The sequence below is a fragment of the Grus americana genome, chromosome 26 (genome assembly GCF_028858705.1).
Source record: "Grus americana isolate bGruAme1 chromosome 26, bGruAme1.mat, whole genome shotgun sequence".
Lineage (NCBI taxonomy): Eukaryota > Metazoa > Chordata > Aves > Gruiformes > Gruidae > Grus > Grus americana.
The window spans coordinates 4,400,072-4,417,416 of record NC_072877.1 but is presented as its reverse complement, the minus strand read 5'-3'; the positions used below and the strand labels follow the sequence as shown (position 1 = coordinate 4,417,416).

Here is a 17,345-nt window from a genome sequence, read left to right as displayed (position 1 = left end):
CGTATAAGGCATTGTCTTCATCCTAGATTGTATCTCTGCTCAGAGCAGTAAGAAATGCCAAGAACACATAAACGAGGTCTGCAGCCTGCTTCCCTTTTCAGCCATTCAGTCAGTGTCGCTTAGGAATAAAGATTAATTTGTATTTTGCATTTCTATAGCATCCTTAACCCCATTTTCAAAACTAGGGGTTGAATTCTTCCCATCTGTTTTGACTTCCCTAACCCACTCTGTATGGCTAAAAGATGAGTCCCAAGAAAGGAGAGCAGCTATGATACTCCCGGGAGTTAGGGGTATCGCTCAGGCACCCTGGGCAGGAGGGTGTAACAGAACAGCCAAAACTTCTGCCTGAGGACAGAGACAGCCCGGGAGAGACATAGAGTCATTCACTGTTCGGGGGATATTTGGGGCAATCAATCAATCAGTCACTGGCATCACACCAGGCACATGTCGGTCAGGGCTGGCCACGTCTCCTGGCCATGCCCCGGGCAGGAGCAGCCCTTGCCCACCCCACCCCATCACACAGCCGGGGTCCCTCCACTCACTCAGGGCCACCCAGTCCAGGCACAGCTCCAGCACCTGGTGCCGCTCAGGGATCACAGACACCTTTTATTGAGCAACGAACACCGCAAGAGACACACTACATGCGCTGACAGCGACCACTACACCGGCTGTAGGGCACTTTGCTCCCAAGTCTGGGGCCGTGGGCATCTCCTCCGCTGTGCCGCACCACGGCGTCCTCCGTGCAGTGCTCTCCATGGACTGCGCTCCGAGACCCGCTGCCAGACCCTGCCAGATCCTGGACACTGCCAGAGAGAGAAACACCACAGAGGCACCGCTTGCCTCCAGCCACCTGCACCCCAAGGTCCCTGCCTGCCCAAGGACTGCCACACTGCTGGCCACACTATTGCTGACACAAGCCAGGATGCTGTTGGCCGCCTTGGCCACCTGGGCACGCTGCTGGCTCATATTCAGCCGGCTGTCAACCAGCACCCCTGGGCCCTTTTCTGCTAATGCATCACACCGCCAGCCATTACGCTGACTTGCCCCACAAGCTGCAACAACTACAGCAGTTGCACTAAACAACCATCACAGGTCCCTTCCAACTAACTCTGCTATTCCAGGGCACTCCATGCTACTCCACTCTGCTCTATTCCACCCCACTTTCCTATTACACTGACACACCTTCTCCCAGCAAGCACCTCTTAAGCTTCACCGCTCAGAGCTCACACACTCGCCACCGCCCACGCTGCCATCCGCTGCCACATGCCCGGGATATTTGGCCAACTTCTGCCTCCTGACCACCTGCTCCGACTCCCGTGGCTTCAACCGGCCACATCTGTGGGTGTCCAGCCCTGACCCCCAGACCGACACTTCCACTAAGGCCACTTTCATGCCAACACACACACAACGGCTCCCTCCTCTCCCTATTTCCACTGCCAGCTCCTCCGCCATCCCCACACAAGCCCGGCACAAAAAAAAATCCGAACAGCCACTTGGGCAATGACTTACATTTCAATGTCCTTCCCTGCTGTGCCGCTACACATCTGACATGCTCCTTTCCTTGTTGACGCAGTCCTTGTCTTCCAACCTAGAGTGGGAGTGGGAAGGCAGCTCCTGTCAGAGCTGCAAGGAGCAAAAATCCTTCTCCCGGCACTGCCACCGTGCCCTTCATCATCTGTCCCGCTTCCTCTTGCCGCCTTGGGCACGCTGTGCAGCAAGAGTCCTTATCCAGGCTCCATCTTTCCTGCTGCCTATGGCCACCTCTGTGCCACCTACACACCATCACCTCGACACCCTCTGGGGCTGAGAACAGACTCACACGTCTTCATCCAACTTCTCCGTGGCAAGGCAGCTTCTCCTTAGTGCCATGAGCACGAGCCCAATGGCGACAGGCAAAAAGAGGCAGAAGGTCAGAATCAGCCACAGCTTCTGCAAGCCCTCGCTCCTGTCGTCTACCTCACCTAGGCACAGGAAACAGAACAACCGCTTTGAGCCCACCGTGGGACACGCCACAGGACCAGACACTTGCCTACACGGCCCTGCCATGGTAAGCCACCACCAGAACGGGAATCTGTCACCCCGGAACCATCTCTTCCCGTGAGAACCCTCGCCCCGAGCAGCCGCTGCCCTCGCCGCTCACCATCTGCGGACGGGCTGCCGCCGCTCCCACCAATCACCCCTGCCTTCTCCTGGCAAGTCGGTGGTTTCCAGCCGGGATGGCAATGGCAGCTCCCTTGGTTATTGCAGACCTGCATGACAGGGAGAGACAGGATTCATAGCCAGCTGCAGATCATCCCCACACATCCTCACTCGCCAGACACTGGGCACAGATATCAGGGCACCTTGTGCCAGGTAAAGCCTCCCCGTGCAAAACTCACTTGGGCTCACACAGCCAGCTCTGTGCCTCGTCACGGCCTGGGACGGCCGCAGGCGGATGGTCCAAGTGCCGAGAAGCCAACACGGGGCTTGTTTCGGCAGGCCACGGTCAATGCTGGCTGCCACCTCCCGGGGCACTGCCTTCTCTCCATCCTTACCACTTCTTCCAGGCTCCCGGCAGGCTCGCACCCTTTCCGTTTGGCTGATTTACAACGAGGAGCCACTTGGCTCCACGAGGGAGTTCTGCCGGAGGTGCTACGCACGCAGCCTCAAGAGATGCGCCGGCACTTCCACTGCCAATCCCCCCTTGACTCTCTTCCCCAAAAATATGACCCGAGACGCCACTTTTGCAAGCCACGTCTCCAGAGAGTTGAAGGGACCACAAACACCACCACACGGCACCGTGACTTACACCATGATTGTGGCACTTTGTCTCCATCTCACATGTATAGTTCAGGACAGCGGCGGACACACACTGCTGGTTCAGGCAGATCTACAGAACAAGCACACAGGCAACCCCAGGTCAGCCAGCTGGGTGGTTACACACCCAGCTCCAACTCCGGAGGGGTGCAGATCTTTTGGGAATGTGCAAGGGAGCATGGTGCTTCATGCTGTACCCCATCTCTAGGGGGTTGTGCTGCCCTTGTCGGGATGGAGCTGACCGAAAAGCCGCTGCCCTCACGGCCCCGATGCCGCTACCGCAGCAATACTTTCTACAAGTCCTTCTTCTCCCAAGGGAGCTGCTACGCATCAGGGGATCACCTACCTTGTGGTCATCACAGACGGTGCCGTCGTTCACCAGCATGGGGTCCCTCTCCGTGAGAGGTTTCATGTAGTCTAACGTTACACACAGCGTGTTCTGCACCTGAGTGTAAATCACCGCAGCCTTCTCCTTGGTAAAGGGTTTGGAGCTTGGATATTCACACACAAGCTTCCCACATTGGAGATCCCTGCAAGGGCATCGTGAGCAAAGGACGTGACTACAGCCACCTTCATCCTTCCATTTCAGCTCTGTTGCCAACACCGAGTGAATACTTTGAGAATGGACCCCGAATGCCCAATTCCCAGCACACGGACAGGGCACGCTTACATCTGCCATGGGCCTTTTCCACATCCCCCCTCCCAGCCCGTGCGCTCACCAGCTCCGCACGGGCACGTCCAGTGTCCCCGCCCGCCCAGCCCCGGGACAGCATGCTTCTCTCTGCCGATGGGCAGCTGAGTTCGGGGAGCCTGTCTGCACTCTGCCTCTTCTCTCTGGCTCCCCACTCCGTGGCAGACCACGCTGTGGTCAGAGCACCCTGGTGCCCTTGCTACGGCACTTACTTCCACGCACAATGCTGGTACCCGTGGCGATTGGTGCCGCAGTGTCCCATTCTGTCCCTTTGGCTGTTAATTTCTTCATAGCAGGCCAAAGGTCCATTCTTGGCACCTGCAAACACATAACAACACTCATGCTCTGTCCAACAGCCTCTCTCCACCAGCCTCTCTCCACCTCAGGGTTGGGCATCACCACTCAGGCCACTACGCAGTGATGCCTGGGGCCACCTGCACGCTCACAGGCATTCAGAGCCCTGGCTGTGCTCGCTCTCATGCTCCCTACAGCCTGTCGCCGTGGGATGCTCCGGCTGCCTCCTTTCTGCACTCCTCTGTGCCCATCGGCTCTACTCCTGCGTGTCCAGGCTCCCCCCAGGACAGCCACAAGAACTTCTGGAACATTTCTGGGAGTCACGTCCCAGAGAATGAGATCATCCACCTGGCTGGCAAGGGCAGTGCTTGCAGCTAGCCAGCCCTGTCCTGCATGGCAGCGTCCCCCACCCACTGCTCCCACGGCCACTTCTCACTACACACTGCTCCTTCATTGCCAGCCTCCCTGGAACAGCATCAGCGCTGCAACACACCGTGTGCACGTCTCGCCCTGCGCTCCTGAGGCAGACGCTCATTGTGAGCCATTTCTCCAGGTGCCCGGGACACTCACGAGCGTATCGCGCCCAACAGCGCGCTGCCAAAGCGGCCCCGCGTCTCCTGGCAGATGCGCTGTGCCACCCCGACTTCAGGTACACCAGTCACAGCCAGGCCAGCTCCTTGTCCCTGGACACCCTTCCCGTGGTGCACACACGGGCTTTTCCACCAGCCCCTCGGCTGCTTGCTCTTTCACCCAGCTTGGATCAACCCCCATGAGGTCTCTTCTCTCACTGACACCTCCACTCCGGCTACAGGGACTTGGTCCCCTACAAACACCCACAGACTAACCCACGCTGCGGCAGCACACCGACGCACAGAGCGCCCAACACGCTTCCACCCTTTCCTCCGCGCCTCCTGTCCCTTTCCACCCACACGCACGGTTGCGCTGCCAGGTTTCCCACTTCAATGCTTCCTTCCAGGTCTTTGCATTTCCCACACGACAGCCAGCCCCCCTCCTGCAATCCGTCATCCTTACCTTGGCCAAAGACCTTCTGACACTGCTTGTCGGCCGTCTGGCAGACTCCCCGGTAGCAGAAGGCAGTGTTCCTGCTGCAGGGGTGCCCGTCCATGACCCAGAGGTCGGGTGCACATTCCCCAGAGGTGCCGTTGCAATACTCCTTCAATTGACACTCATCCTCGGAGCTGCTTCTACATAATGTGCCTCTTTTCACAAACTAGAGGAAAGAAAATTTCAATAGAATAGAATTATTTCAATAGAATAGAATTTCAATAGAATAATTTCAATAGAATAGAATTTCAATAGAATAGAATTATTTCAATAGAATAGAATTTCAGTAGAATAGAATTTCAATAGAATAGAATAGAATTTCAATAGAATAGAATTTCAATAGAATAGAATTTCAATAGAATTAGGAGAAAGGAGAGAATGTTTTCCATTTGGAAGGGACCTACACCAACCACCTCGTCCAACTGCCTGACCACTTCCAGGCACGCTGCTGGCTCCTATTGAACCTGCTGCCAACCAGCACCCCCTGCTTCCACCACGCAGCTTCCAGTTGCCTGGAATCAAGGCCCATATGGGAGAGACTTCAGACCAACCACTCTATCTACAGTTTTCAACAACTGCATCAACCAGCAACACGAACAAAAGGAGCCCCAAAGCTTCGCCCCTTGGCTGGCCTGATCTGCACAACATGCAGAGTAAATACCTTCCAGACACCACCGTGGCTCTCCCCCAGGAAGAGAAGTCTCAGCTCCTCTGGCTCTGGACCACACTGCACCCTTTCCTCACTGTACATTTGCAAGACCAAAGCTGCCGGCACTTTGGAGCCCCAGCTCCAGCTGCAGCCCCCCTGAATTCCTGTGCACCCCAAGACCGTCAGCACCCGCGCAGCCCGACGTGGCGCGACTCTCATGTGCTGATTTCTGCTCGCCCTGCCTTTGCTGCAGCTCCTGCGGCCCCGGCTCACTCGTGCACCCCGCTGCCCTCCCCTGCAGACATGCCACTGCTGACAAGAGTGACCCGGCCCCGTGCAGCCTGCGCCGCCCAGCTGGGAAAACGGGGGGACGCCACTACGAGCCTCACACGTAGCCATAAAGTCGGCATCTCCTTCACCTCGGTACTTTGGGAGCAGGCACAGTACCTGTGCCCTAAAAATACCTTCCTGGGACACAGGCACACCTAACTGGCACCAGCACTTCACTTTCCGACACTCGCTGAGCCTCCACATCAGCGCACTAGCCAGTCCCGTTGGCTGGAGGCACAGTCCCCGTTTACCCTGGTCCCGTTACATTCCCACTTCACATCAGGCGTGTAAGTGAGCGATGCCGGCGCGGGTGCCATCCCTAGGGAATGCAGCGTGCCCGCTCCCCCCCACTGCTTACCTGGCATTTCTGGCAGCACGGTCCCGACAGGCACTGCACCCCTCTCCTCATCTTGCAGCCAACGGTGCAGCACGGGTCACGCCGACATTCCTGGAGGTGACCAGCGGGGACAGTCAGGTGAGGTTCTGCCTCTCCCAAGGATGACAAGGGAACCAGCTGGAGAGCCCGGCCTTTCCCTCTGGCAGCCCCCGTCATCCGAGGCAGCCATCCCCCAGGGTCCGCAGGCAGAGCCCTGTGCCACGCTGGCTGCTGCCAGCCATCCCCGCTCCCACGGCAAGACCGTGTTTTCCGTCCTCACAACCATACGTGCTTGAGGCCACGGAGGAGCCATTGCCGGGGCCGGCAGCGCTCGCGGGGACAGAGATCGCTCGTGCATGTGCACACACGGCTGCACCCAGGCTGGCACAAAACTGGGGGGCTTCCAGCAAGACAGAGGAGTTCATCTGCTGCTCGCCCTTCTCTGCGACAGGGGTACTGCTCCTCTACCAGACCTTCCCCACTGCCTCCACCTCTGCCTATGCCCTGCCAGCAAACCACACGACCGCTCCAGCACCCCTGCCTTTTTGGCAGGCTGCGGTCACAGAGTTTCTCCCCACAACGTCACCACGTGCCGCTCTGGTGTGCAAACCTGCTTCCCGAGTGGTATCAGTGGCTGGACACCTCGGCAGGACCCTTGGGTAATCCCCCCAGCACCATTTCAGGCTGTGTCCCTGCAGCGGGGGCCGGGGGCAGCCCCTCATTACAGCTACAGCCACTTACGAGCTCCCTCCATCCATTCGTTACCAACACCATACAACCTCTATGCTGGCCGCTCCAGACATGGTGACAACCACAGCCAAGCGTCTGCACAGCACTGGCGCTGCTTTAGGGTTTCATAAAGCCTCAGGCCTCTCTGCCCGAGGGCACAGGAGCAATTCACGCCTCTCTTGGGACAGTGCATCCCCCCCCAGGGATGGCTTGGCTCTTTCCCGCTGTACCAAAGCTCCACAGCTAACCTCTGCTGTACCGCAGTCACAAGCCTCTCCCAGCTCCACCACTTTGTTGCCGCACACAGGAGCTTTATACGTTGAATCCATAGCTGGCCTGTTCAGCAGACACTGCCCCTTTCCAGCGGCGAGAAAACGCTGAAAGTCTCTTACGCTGCAGCTGCTGAAGGCTTTCACGCCAGCCGAGTGTCTGCAAGTCAGAGGACAGGGCTGGTGGTACCACGGTCTGCATTTGGGGCTGTGTGGCCCTTCTTGTCCCACCTGTGCCATCGCACCAAAACCCAGCGTGCACCAAGGGGGCAGGGGGAGCCTTACACCGAGCTGGGCTGCATTATGCAGGCGGCTCCTGCGCAGCGACAGCTCCTGGGATCCTCGTATGCCATCCCCAAGCTGAGCCCCAGCAGCTGGGCCACGACAACCGCAAACGCCTCCAGTGTCATAGCCCTCCGGTACTGCAGGGGGAACGAGGACCGGCCTCAGCCCGCCGTTGCTGCCGCACCCGAGTGCCTTCCCTGGGGCTGTGGTGGGCTGCAGGCGTGAGGGCTCCTGCACCGACAGCCCGAGGGCACCCGCTCTCCGGCACCCCTGCCTTGCTCGCAGGGCTCCGCTCCCACCCGGAGGAGCGTCCGTGGCCGGCGGCTCCTCGGCCTCGGGCTGCACGCAGGGCTTAGCTCCTGAGGCACCGCTCACCACCTTACCTGCCCGGACAGGAGGTTATGGGGACAGACAGCTCAGTGGTACCGTACCAAGGCAACCCCTCCAGCGTGGTTTCTGAGACACAGCTTCCCCGCAGAAGATGCCCCTACATAACGGGACTGCTCCCTGTAACTGGGGAGCAGACCAGACTCAGTCCAACACGTGGTATAACGGCACCTTCCTCTTCCTTTCGTTTCCACGCTAACACAGCTATCCTCGTCTTACACAAATAGGAACGTTATGTCCTGCAGCCGCAATGCACGATGCGCATTTTTCCACTGCAAAAATCTCTGCAGCAACTCCTCGGCATCTCCCGTGGTTTGGATTTTGTTCTCTTCCGTCCAAAACTCCAGAGAAGACAGTACTATTGTCAGACTGAGGCGAGCAAACATCTGGAGGCAGACGGACACCACGGCTGGTCCACAAAGCCCTGCTGCTCCACTGCCTCCTGCCTGCTTTAGCTACGGGGCCCTATCCATCCCGTTACCACACCTTTCCCACGCGCATTCAGGATGCGACCAAAAGCAACCTACACTGTTCACATAGCTGAAAAGCTGCACTATCTTGGCCGTCACAGCATCCTTGTCTGCTCCCATATAGTCGTACTGGAAGGCGACAAACACAAGAGCACATCAGGGCACCGTGCGAGGCAAACTCTCAGAGAGCGCTGGCTGTGGTCCCTGCCACAAATGTATACTTGTCCATGCCCAAGGGAGTTAGTTCCCATTGCATGGAGACCCTCAAGGCTCCTGCAAATTGCCCTTGATATTCTTGTGTAGCTACAGGCTTGCTGCACACAGAAGTTTTTTCTAGAGGCAACAATTTACAGCAGAGAAGATGCAAAAACTTACCAGAGCTTTGTCCAAAACTGCGTGCATTTCCAGATACCGAGAGGACCTACCGACGGCTTGCTTACTCTTTAGGAAAATCGAATAACAAAACAAACTGAATAACAAAAACCCCCACGTGCGCGTTAGTGCAGAGCTTCTGCAGTTTGTAGCAGCTCTGCAAAGGGGACCTTTAGGTCCATGGTCAGCTGCTGCACTTCACGGCCATTTGGAGCTGTAGGACAAACAGCCCCAGATTCCCAGGAAAACAGTCCTTACATCATCTACAACACGACATCCTCACCACGGATTCCATCCATATTTACAACAATAATTTTGGCAAGGCCACAGACCGATAGAAAAAGCAACTTACAACAGAGAGCAGAGGCAAGCATTGACTCCTTCCTATCCACAACAGCTCTGTAACGCCGCAGTACCACACACCAGCCGCCTGCTGGGACCGCTGCCCTCCCGGCACTGCACACTGCCGGTGGCTTTGGCCCAACGTGCCCTCCCCGCTTGCCTGGCTCTCTTCCGCCCCGTTAACAAACGGGCAGGTGCACGATAACTGCTGCTGAGAAATCCCCGTCCTGTTCGCCCACCCTTGGACCGCCCTCATAGCTCCCACCCGTCGCAGGCAGAGACCTCACCCTTAGAACAGATGAGTTACAAAGCTCTTTAGCATCTGCTGTACCAAATCAACTCAGAAACAACACACTGTTGCACAAATTGAAGCATCCTTCGGCTACAAATTTCCCATGTCTACAGCTACCATCCCACCGAAGACCAGCCGGCCGGGAGGTGTACTCACTGCTATTGCATCCTCCGGCTTCAGTGACAGCTCCCCAGTCTGGGCAAGAGAGCGGTTTTCTACAAACAGCCGAGTCTCTGCGTTTTCATTCCACATTGGGTACACGAGATGCTGATACCCAGCTGCGACCTGCAGAGGCTTGATCCCGTAGCTGGCATTCACAAGCTGCAGGATCCCGCTGGAAAGCAGAGGTGTGGAGTGGCAGGAATGGCTCCTCCGCCACCTCGGGACGACACCAACACCGCCCAGCGCTCGCACTGACGCCTGTCCTCCATGCAAAGGCAACTGCTGTACCTCAGCCCGGAGCAGGTGCTAAGTGCCACGAGCGAAATGGGGAATCCCTCGATGTAGCCTTCGTAGAAGCAGTCGTGCTGGAAGGAGTAAAGCTGTATCAATGGCTTGGTGCCTTGTCCCCAGAGCGCTGCAGCCTGCGAGGCTCCAGACCTTGCTACCGCCTGTGCTGTGGTCCTCATCCCCGCAGAGGGACAACGCGTGTGGGGAGAAGCACAGCACTGTGGCCTCCTCTGGGAAGGGACACCTGCACTGACCCCCGGTTGGTCTTTGTCCCTTCCTCAGCTCCCTACCGTCCTTGGGAACCCGTCGTGCCCCCATGTCCGCCCCCGCTGAGGCAGGGTGTGAGCCGATGCGCGCCCTCAGCGCGGCTGTCCTCCCAAACGCTGTGCAGCCCCCAGACAGCCTGAGCCCATGCGCTGCAGGACAGACGTGGGACTTGGGGTTGCTTGCACGTCCCACATGGGACATGGGATTGCTTGCGCTGCTGCGGCAGATAGAGGCTGGGCCCACACCCCTGCCCCTCTGCAAAACCGCTGGCTGGCTGCCGCCCACCTTCCTCCAACCAGGCGGTACCAACCACGTCGACGTTCGAACACCGCTGGCTCGGCTACCTGTGGCCCCAGGGAAGGGGTTTGGTGCCTTGAGAAAGTTCTTGCTGACACTGTCGTGGGAGAACAGGGCTCTACAGAGCACTGCTGCAGAGGAGATTCTCCTTGCACCTTTCTCCTGGAGCACTTCCACAGATACTCTGTTCTCAGAGGTGCTGGGTACAGCACACAGGGCATGACTGTTACCTCAATATGTGCCAGTTCGGATTTTGCAAGCCCCCCTCGGCCATCCGTATAGATCCGTAAATCCCCCAGCAAAAACACTCTGCATACAAAACAGAGATGACACCCTTGCGTTCGGCACCGTGGCCACACGTGGTGGCCACCGCACGAGGCAGTGGCCCTCCCCGGTCCCCGGCCGCGACCCTGCGCAGTCCCGGGGGCTGCAGAGGGGCCGGGGGATGCACTGCCCGCCCGCTGCACCCCACTTACTGCTGCCGCAGGTGCACGGTGCGGGGGGTCCCCTCGATGGGGATGATGTAGGTCCGGGCGCGCTGCCCGCGGGGAGAGGAGCGTTAGGAGTCGGCGGAGCCGGGGAGCGGGGCCGGGGGTCCGGGCTCCCCACCTACCTGCGGGGCGCCGTCCGCCGCCACCAGCACCGGCACCACCGGCCGCCCCCCCAGCGCCCCGCCGCCCCCCGCCGGCCACCAGCCCAGCGCGGCCAGCACCCCCAGCGCCAGCACCCCCAGCGCCAGCACCCCCAGCATCGCCCCCCGCATCGCCCCGCCAACCGCCCGGTAACGGCCCCGCACACAGACGCGGACACGCGGCTCCGCCCAACGCCTTTATTAGCGCCCGCGGCACCGCCCCGGCTCCGGCTGCGGGTCCCGGTCCGGCTCCCGGTCCGAGGGTGGGTCCGTGGCCGTGTCCGTGTCCCGGCCGTCGCTGCCCTCCTCGGCGGCGGGGCTGCACGGAGAGCCCGAGCGGTGCCTCAGCCCCGCCAGCCCCGATGTCCCCGCCAGCCCTGATGTCCCCGCTCTCCTCCTCCTCCTCCTCCTCCGAGTGAGCTGCCACTCCCCGTTTTTACTGACACCTGCAGCTTCTACTTTTCCCCTTTTACAGTTTGCTTTCCCCAGGAATTAGCAAATGGCAAACCTATTTCCTCCAGCTTTTGCACACAGACAGCGTGCTTGGTGCCAGGAAATCCACCCTAAGTTTTGCTTCTCCTATATTTGTATATTTTAGACATCTGTTTGCTGGTTTCTTCCATTGATGACCAACAAACAGTTCCCAGTTTACCAACAACCAGTTACTGTTTCTCAAGCACCACTTTTCCCTGCTCTGCCCAGGCTGCAAATCCCACCCGCCAGCTTTTCCAGTAATTCTGTGCTCCCTGCACATCTCCCACACCCAGAACAGCGGATTTGCATTAGGTAACTAATATCGATTTACCCGTCCACGTGTGATCCCCTCCTTGCACAGAACCTTTTCAGCCGGCTCCACTTCGTAATCACAAGTGCGCCACAGACCAGGGCGAGGAGGACACTGCCGAAGCTCAGCAGCAGCCAGTTCTTCAGCACGGCTGGGGCAGAGCTTTTTGCGATACGATCTAGGGAGAGAAGCAAAGACACAGCTCCGAGTAAGGGCCAGGCGATGCCACGGGCCGTCTGTTCAGCTGCGAGCCCGACGAGGCCGTTTGCGGGGCCACGGGAGCTGCCTTCGCACCCAGGAAACCCACGGGGCACCCAAAGCCCAGCTCGGCACTCACCGGGGCCCAGCGCGCTGTCGATGCTGCCGCCTACAGAGGATCCCCGAGTCTTGCACTGGGGGGGGTTCCAGCCCGGATCGCAGTGGCAGTTCTTCTTGTTATTGCACACCTGCCAGCACGGGGGTGGGCAAGAAACATCCCTTACTGTAAAACCCCACCGAGGAGCCGTGCTCCATCTCCACCAGGACTGCTGCTTTCCCGCCCGCCCCTGCTCTGCTCCGCACACCGCTGCACACCCTGCTCCCACGCCAGCGGTCACAAGCAGCCCGCCAGCGCCCCGCGACACCGCCGTGCCAGAGCCCTGCTCGGCCTTCCCGTGTCCCCGCTCTGCTGTTCACCACGCTGCCTTTCGCCATGCACAGCTATGCTGATCGCTTCCAACGCTATTTCAATTATGTGCAGTTAAATCCTCTCTAGATACTCTTTTTCCAGTTTTCTGCTAATCTAGACAAGCAAATACTCCAAGCCCTTTTATCTCACTTATTTTTCGCTTGGGACAGAAAGTAAGTTAGGTAGTCTCACTTAGTTTCTCCCACAATAGCTTGTTGCTGCGTGATGATTTCAGAGAACAAGTGTCAGCCCAAAACACAGATCCAGGCAATTCACAGACAAGCCCCAGTGGACATTTTTTTACCAGAACCGCTCTCTCTTCCTCAGCAATATTCGTCAAACCAATAACACTAACTTAACTGCGTTGCTGTTACTTACTCCGTGCCCGTGGCATTTTCTCTGCACGTTGCAGTCATACTTCAGGACTGAATGTGGGCGGCACGTGCCATTCATACAAACCTGAAAGACCAAAAGGACAAAAATCCTGCTGGGCACTTTTTCATCACCCTTTACCATGCCATAACTCTAAAAAGGATTCCTAGCCCTAAAGAACGATCGAAAGAATACCACAGGTAATAAGTACTAAAAACATAAGTACGGACCACCTTTAACTCATACTGCCAAATGGCAACTATTTCTAAAACGTATTGTTGTGATAATTATATGCCATTTCCAGATGCTTGTGCAGTATTTCTTACCTTTTTGGGACCGCATTTTGTGCCTTCTTTCACCAGGAGAGGATCTAATGCTGTTGGTCTGTGCATAAAATCGAAAGACACGCACAGATGTTCTTGCACTTGAGCATAAATTACGGCACCCTTGACTTTTGTGAAGGGAATACGATTCGGGTACGTACATACTAACTTTCCGCATCCCAGATTCCTAAAAAATTCATTAGCACAATAAATTAGACCAGTACGCAGAGCATCTAATTGCTCACAGTGCTGGAGACACTGAGGTGTGTTTACCCAGAATAACAACACAAGCACGTGGAGTTTGATGAGTTGAATCCTTGATACAAGGGGAGAAGCCATCCTGTGAACCATCGGAACATTACATGCTTGTACAATTAGGTGTGTGCTGAAATTGCCTTCAGAAGCCTCCGGTTTCTCTACACCACCATTTCTCTAAAGAACGTCTAGAGCTAATAATGCAAGTCAATTCTGGCCAGCAAAAGAAAAACATACCAAAGGCAACCTTCTTACGGCTCATTACTTTGCACGGACAGTAAAGGGAAGCACAAATTAAATATACGTTCCCAGTTCAACACTGCATTCCCTTGAAACCTACGGCCAGGAACAGGGCTGATAGCCATCCTTCGGGTGGTTGCCACAGTGGCCAAACCTATCCTGCTGGCTGTTGACTTCTTCATAGCAAGCCAAAGGAGCATTTTTTGCACCTGGAAGTTTAGAAATAATACTGATTACCACGGAGGGCAATACAGACTAAGATACCTCTGTTGCCTCTAACATTATCACTTCTGGCCTCTGACAGAGGAATACTTGGCTACCGCTCCAGTCCCATGGCTAGCCACCTCTGTTCAGGTTGTGGGACAGACCGCACAGACGGTGCCATGGCCTGACCAGCCCAAAACACCTTCCACAACAGCACCAGGGGATTTTTCTGTCTCGTTCTCCTCTCTGAGAAGCAGTGAGGTCTGCATGACCGGCTGAAATCCCCGTGGAAAGTGTCACCCTCTTCTGACGGCCCATCCCCTTCCCCTCTCCGCAAGCGTGAGTAACCCACCCTGCGGTCTCCTCTGCCCTTCCCTACACCACATACTCCCGGCAGCCCCCAGCTTCATGCAAGACAGAGGGAGAACATCCATCGGCTGGGATGCCACCTTCTGCCCTAGACCAGCCCTGGAGCTCGACATTAGTTCTAGTGAGAGCAGCCCGTTACCTCTCCCGTAGAGTGCCTGGCACTGCAGGTCCGGAGACCGGCAGCGTCCCTTGTAGCAGTAGCCGGTGCCGTGCTCACACTCGTGCCCGTCCTGCACGTACAGGTCGGGGGGGCAGGACGCGGAGGACCCGTTGCAGAACTCGGCCAGGTCACACTGCGCGTCGGCGGGGGGGCGGCACTGCGAGTTCTTCTGCTTGAACTGGCAGGGGAGGCAGGAGGGACCCTTCTCTCCATCCTTCCACAGCCACCGACCGGGGGCCCCCCCCAGGCCCACGCAGCCCCTCCCGACGCTGTCCTGACACACATCCCCGGTCCCTCGGGATCACCGCACGCGTACGCATGTGACACCGCCCAAGACAGTCTTCCCCCAGGGAGATTCCTCCCGGGGCTTTCAGGGAGCTGAGCTGCAAAGCCCTACCCGGGAACCTCTCAGACAGCAGAAAGTCTGTCTCCATCCTTCAGCGTGGGAACGTACTATTTCTCCAAAAAGAAATCATGATCTTGCAATAACTATAAACACATGCCTTACCTGACATTCATTACAACATAATCCGGAGGAGACAAAATGCAACACAAATACCGTTAAGTTTTTTTTGGAGATGCCCATCCAAGCAAGACCAGAAAGCTCGTTGACAGTGCTACTATAGAAACTAGTACTGCTCCAAGGTTTAACAATGGCCTTAACTTCTGATAATTAGGAGCACACCTTACCTGGCAATTTTCACAGCACAATCCCAGGGAGCACTTCATTCCTGGTTTGAAGTTACACTGGGCAGTACAACATTTGTCCAGCGCACAGGTCTGCAAACGCACCAGAAATCATGACTTGCTGCAAACGTCCTCATCTGCAGGACGGCTGCTTGCCCCGACGCCCCCCCTCCCACCAAACAGCGTACCCCGCAGGAGCCGAGGGAAGAGCAGCGGCAACGCTGCTCTGCTGCGTGTTACCACAGAAGTGCCTCATACACCACCTGAGACCGGTTCCCGCTTACACCCGCTCTCAGGACCAGAAAAAAGCCCGACCCTCCGCCGGAGCGCGGCACCCACCTCCGTCACCCCGCAGTCGCACTGCTCGCCGGGCTCCACCACGCCGTTGCCGCAGACGGTCGCGCGGTAGGAAGGCTGAGGCAGAGCGTGCCTGATGAAAGGGCAGCCCCTGTTCCGCTCCAGGAAGGTTCCAAAGTCCCTGATGCTGCAGCTGCTAAAGGCTTTTGCCCCACTGACACGTCTAAAATAAAGCAATTATCCATTTACACGTTAACACATCTACCACCGTTCACTCTCAAAATCTCTGGGCAGCTCAAGGACTCGTTCAGATGCCGGCACAAGGCACAACAGTTCCCTGGGTGTCTTTCCGGTCACTTGCCAGACCTGAGTTTAGAACGCATTATTAACAGAGACTGAGAAGCATTCAGAAATATCGTGCTTTTGAAATGAAAAGTGTCCATTTCTCAAGTCAAATCACTACTTTATACTTCATCATTCCTATAGTAAGAACAACTCTATTTTGTTTTCACAATGTTTCACGTTCTTTTTAGGATATCACCCTAGATGTGCTATTTTAAAGTATATTCTACATGCAATCATTTTGTAAAACTTGATTCCAATCACGTACGACTCAGAGGCAGAAGTGCTGGAGTAGCACGCTCTCCTGTTTAAAGGAAATACAACTATTGCTTTTCAAAAATATTAACTAACATAAACACTGCATTTTTTACGTCTGAGATAATAAAATGGAAAGCCAAAATAGCTCAGGATTTCTAGTAATTAAAACATGTTTTTAATTTAACTCCTATTTTCTTGTTGGCTATTCTTTTCCCAGTACTAACAAAATCAAATCTGAACGGAAATTTTTTTCCTTGAAGAATATTAGATCGCCTGGTCTCTTAACGTTGGTATCTACACATATATATCATTTTATATATATACACGGATACTTATTTACACACATGCATGTGCACGCGCACACACACACACACACAGAGTGTTTCCCCCCGTAAGCAGACTCGGCTCGGCTGCACTTAACCCTTACCCCTTACCCCTACGCTCTCACAGCTACTGTGCGGTCAATTTGAAGGCAACATTTGCATACAAAATGAACCTTTATCGCATGTACAGTAACTGGAAATTAATTCAGATTTCCAGGGGTTCAATTTCTAAACATTAAAATTCAAAAAAGAACGGATCTTGCCTAGCCTAAGCAAAACGCGCCCAAGACACCTCTGATGATGATGAGAGGCGGTGGGTGACACGCGGCTGTAGGAGCCCGATGGGTGCTGGCACCCACCTGGTAGGTGCCGGGGACCCTGATCTCCCCCCACCGCACCCTGCCCACCCACCTCGTCTCCCCGGCCCCCGCAGCCCCAGCAGGATGGGACCCAACCAACTCACAGCGCCTCCGGGCTCATGATACAGATGCGCCCGCCGCAGTGGCAGTCCTGGGAGTCGTATCTTATGCCCATGCTGCGTCCCAGCAGCTGGGCCAGGAGGATGGAGAAGGACTCCAGCGTCACGGACTCTTGGTACTACAGGGAGGAGAGAGCAGGGCTGCCGCGGCTGCGCCTTCCCTGCCCGGACCCCACCGGACCCCAGCTCCAGCTGCGGATGCTCCCACCCTGTCCCTGTCCCTGTCCCTGCCGCCCATGGGCAAACTCCGGCTTCACGGGCAGCACCGTACCACGGCCACTGCGCCAGCAGCGTCTCTCTGACACGCCTTTCCCAGAGCCGTTGCGCCCGCGTACGCTGCTTGGTCCCTGTACCTGAAACACACGTGCGCTCACCGGCCGTCCAGCCCGGGACGTCCCATCACTGCCAGCCCCGGCTGGAGCCGGCTGGTCGTGCCCAGCTCGGGCAGAGCTCGCGCTATGTTTGTAACTCCTCACTGCGTTCTCGCTTCAATTTTACAAGAGGCACCACACTCACAGCAAAATCTGTTGTTCTAACGTAAACGCATTCAGCAGATTGTTACCGTCTGCCCTTAAATAACGATGACAATTTATT

The 17,345-nt window shown here is 56.5% G+C and overlaps 2 protein-coding genes across 2 annotated transcripts; both read right to left on the bottom strand.

The window, feature by feature from the left end:
- Positions 1–131: 131 nt before the first annotated feature.
- On the bottom strand, positions 132–11,275 carry LOC129196814 (disintegrin and metalloproteinase domain-containing protein 32-like). The gene is made up of 20 exons (XM_054804769.1): positions 10,975–11,275; positions 10,838–10,899; positions 10,592–10,670; positions 9,798–9,874; positions 9,507–9,681; positions 8,717–8,782; positions 8,399–8,470; positions 8,091–8,257; positions 7,916–7,997; positions 7,485–7,621; positions 7,179–7,359; positions 6,184–6,273; positions 4,814–5,012; positions 3,700–3,805; positions 3,143–3,326; positions 2,789–2,869; positions 2,141–2,249; positions 1,820–1,961; positions 1,510–1,588; positions 132–803 (listed from the first exon to the last, which is right to left on the bottom strand). Exons 1-19 carry the CDS (start codon positions 11,122–11,124, stop codon positions 1,537–1,539), a joined length of 2,211 nt encoding a protein of 736 aa, XP_054660744.1. The 5' UTR covers positions 11,125–11,275; the 3' UTR covers positions 132–803; positions 1,510–1,536.
- On the bottom strand, positions 11,194–15,733 carry LOC129196598 (disintegrin and metalloproteinase domain-containing protein 9-like). Its single transcript, XM_054804358.1, has 9 exons — positions 15,717–15,733; positions 15,393–15,573; positions 15,057–15,146; positions 14,346–14,544; positions 13,734–13,842; positions 13,142–13,325; positions 12,822–12,902; positions 11,798–12,222; positions 11,194–11,311 (listed from the first exon to the last, which is right to left on the bottom strand). The coding sequence occupies exons 1-9, from the start codon at positions 15,731–15,733 to the stop codon at positions 11,194–11,196; spliced, it is 1,404 nt and encodes a 467-aa protein (XP_054660333.1).
- Between the last annotated feature and the right edge of the window lie 1,612 nt (positions 15,734–17,345).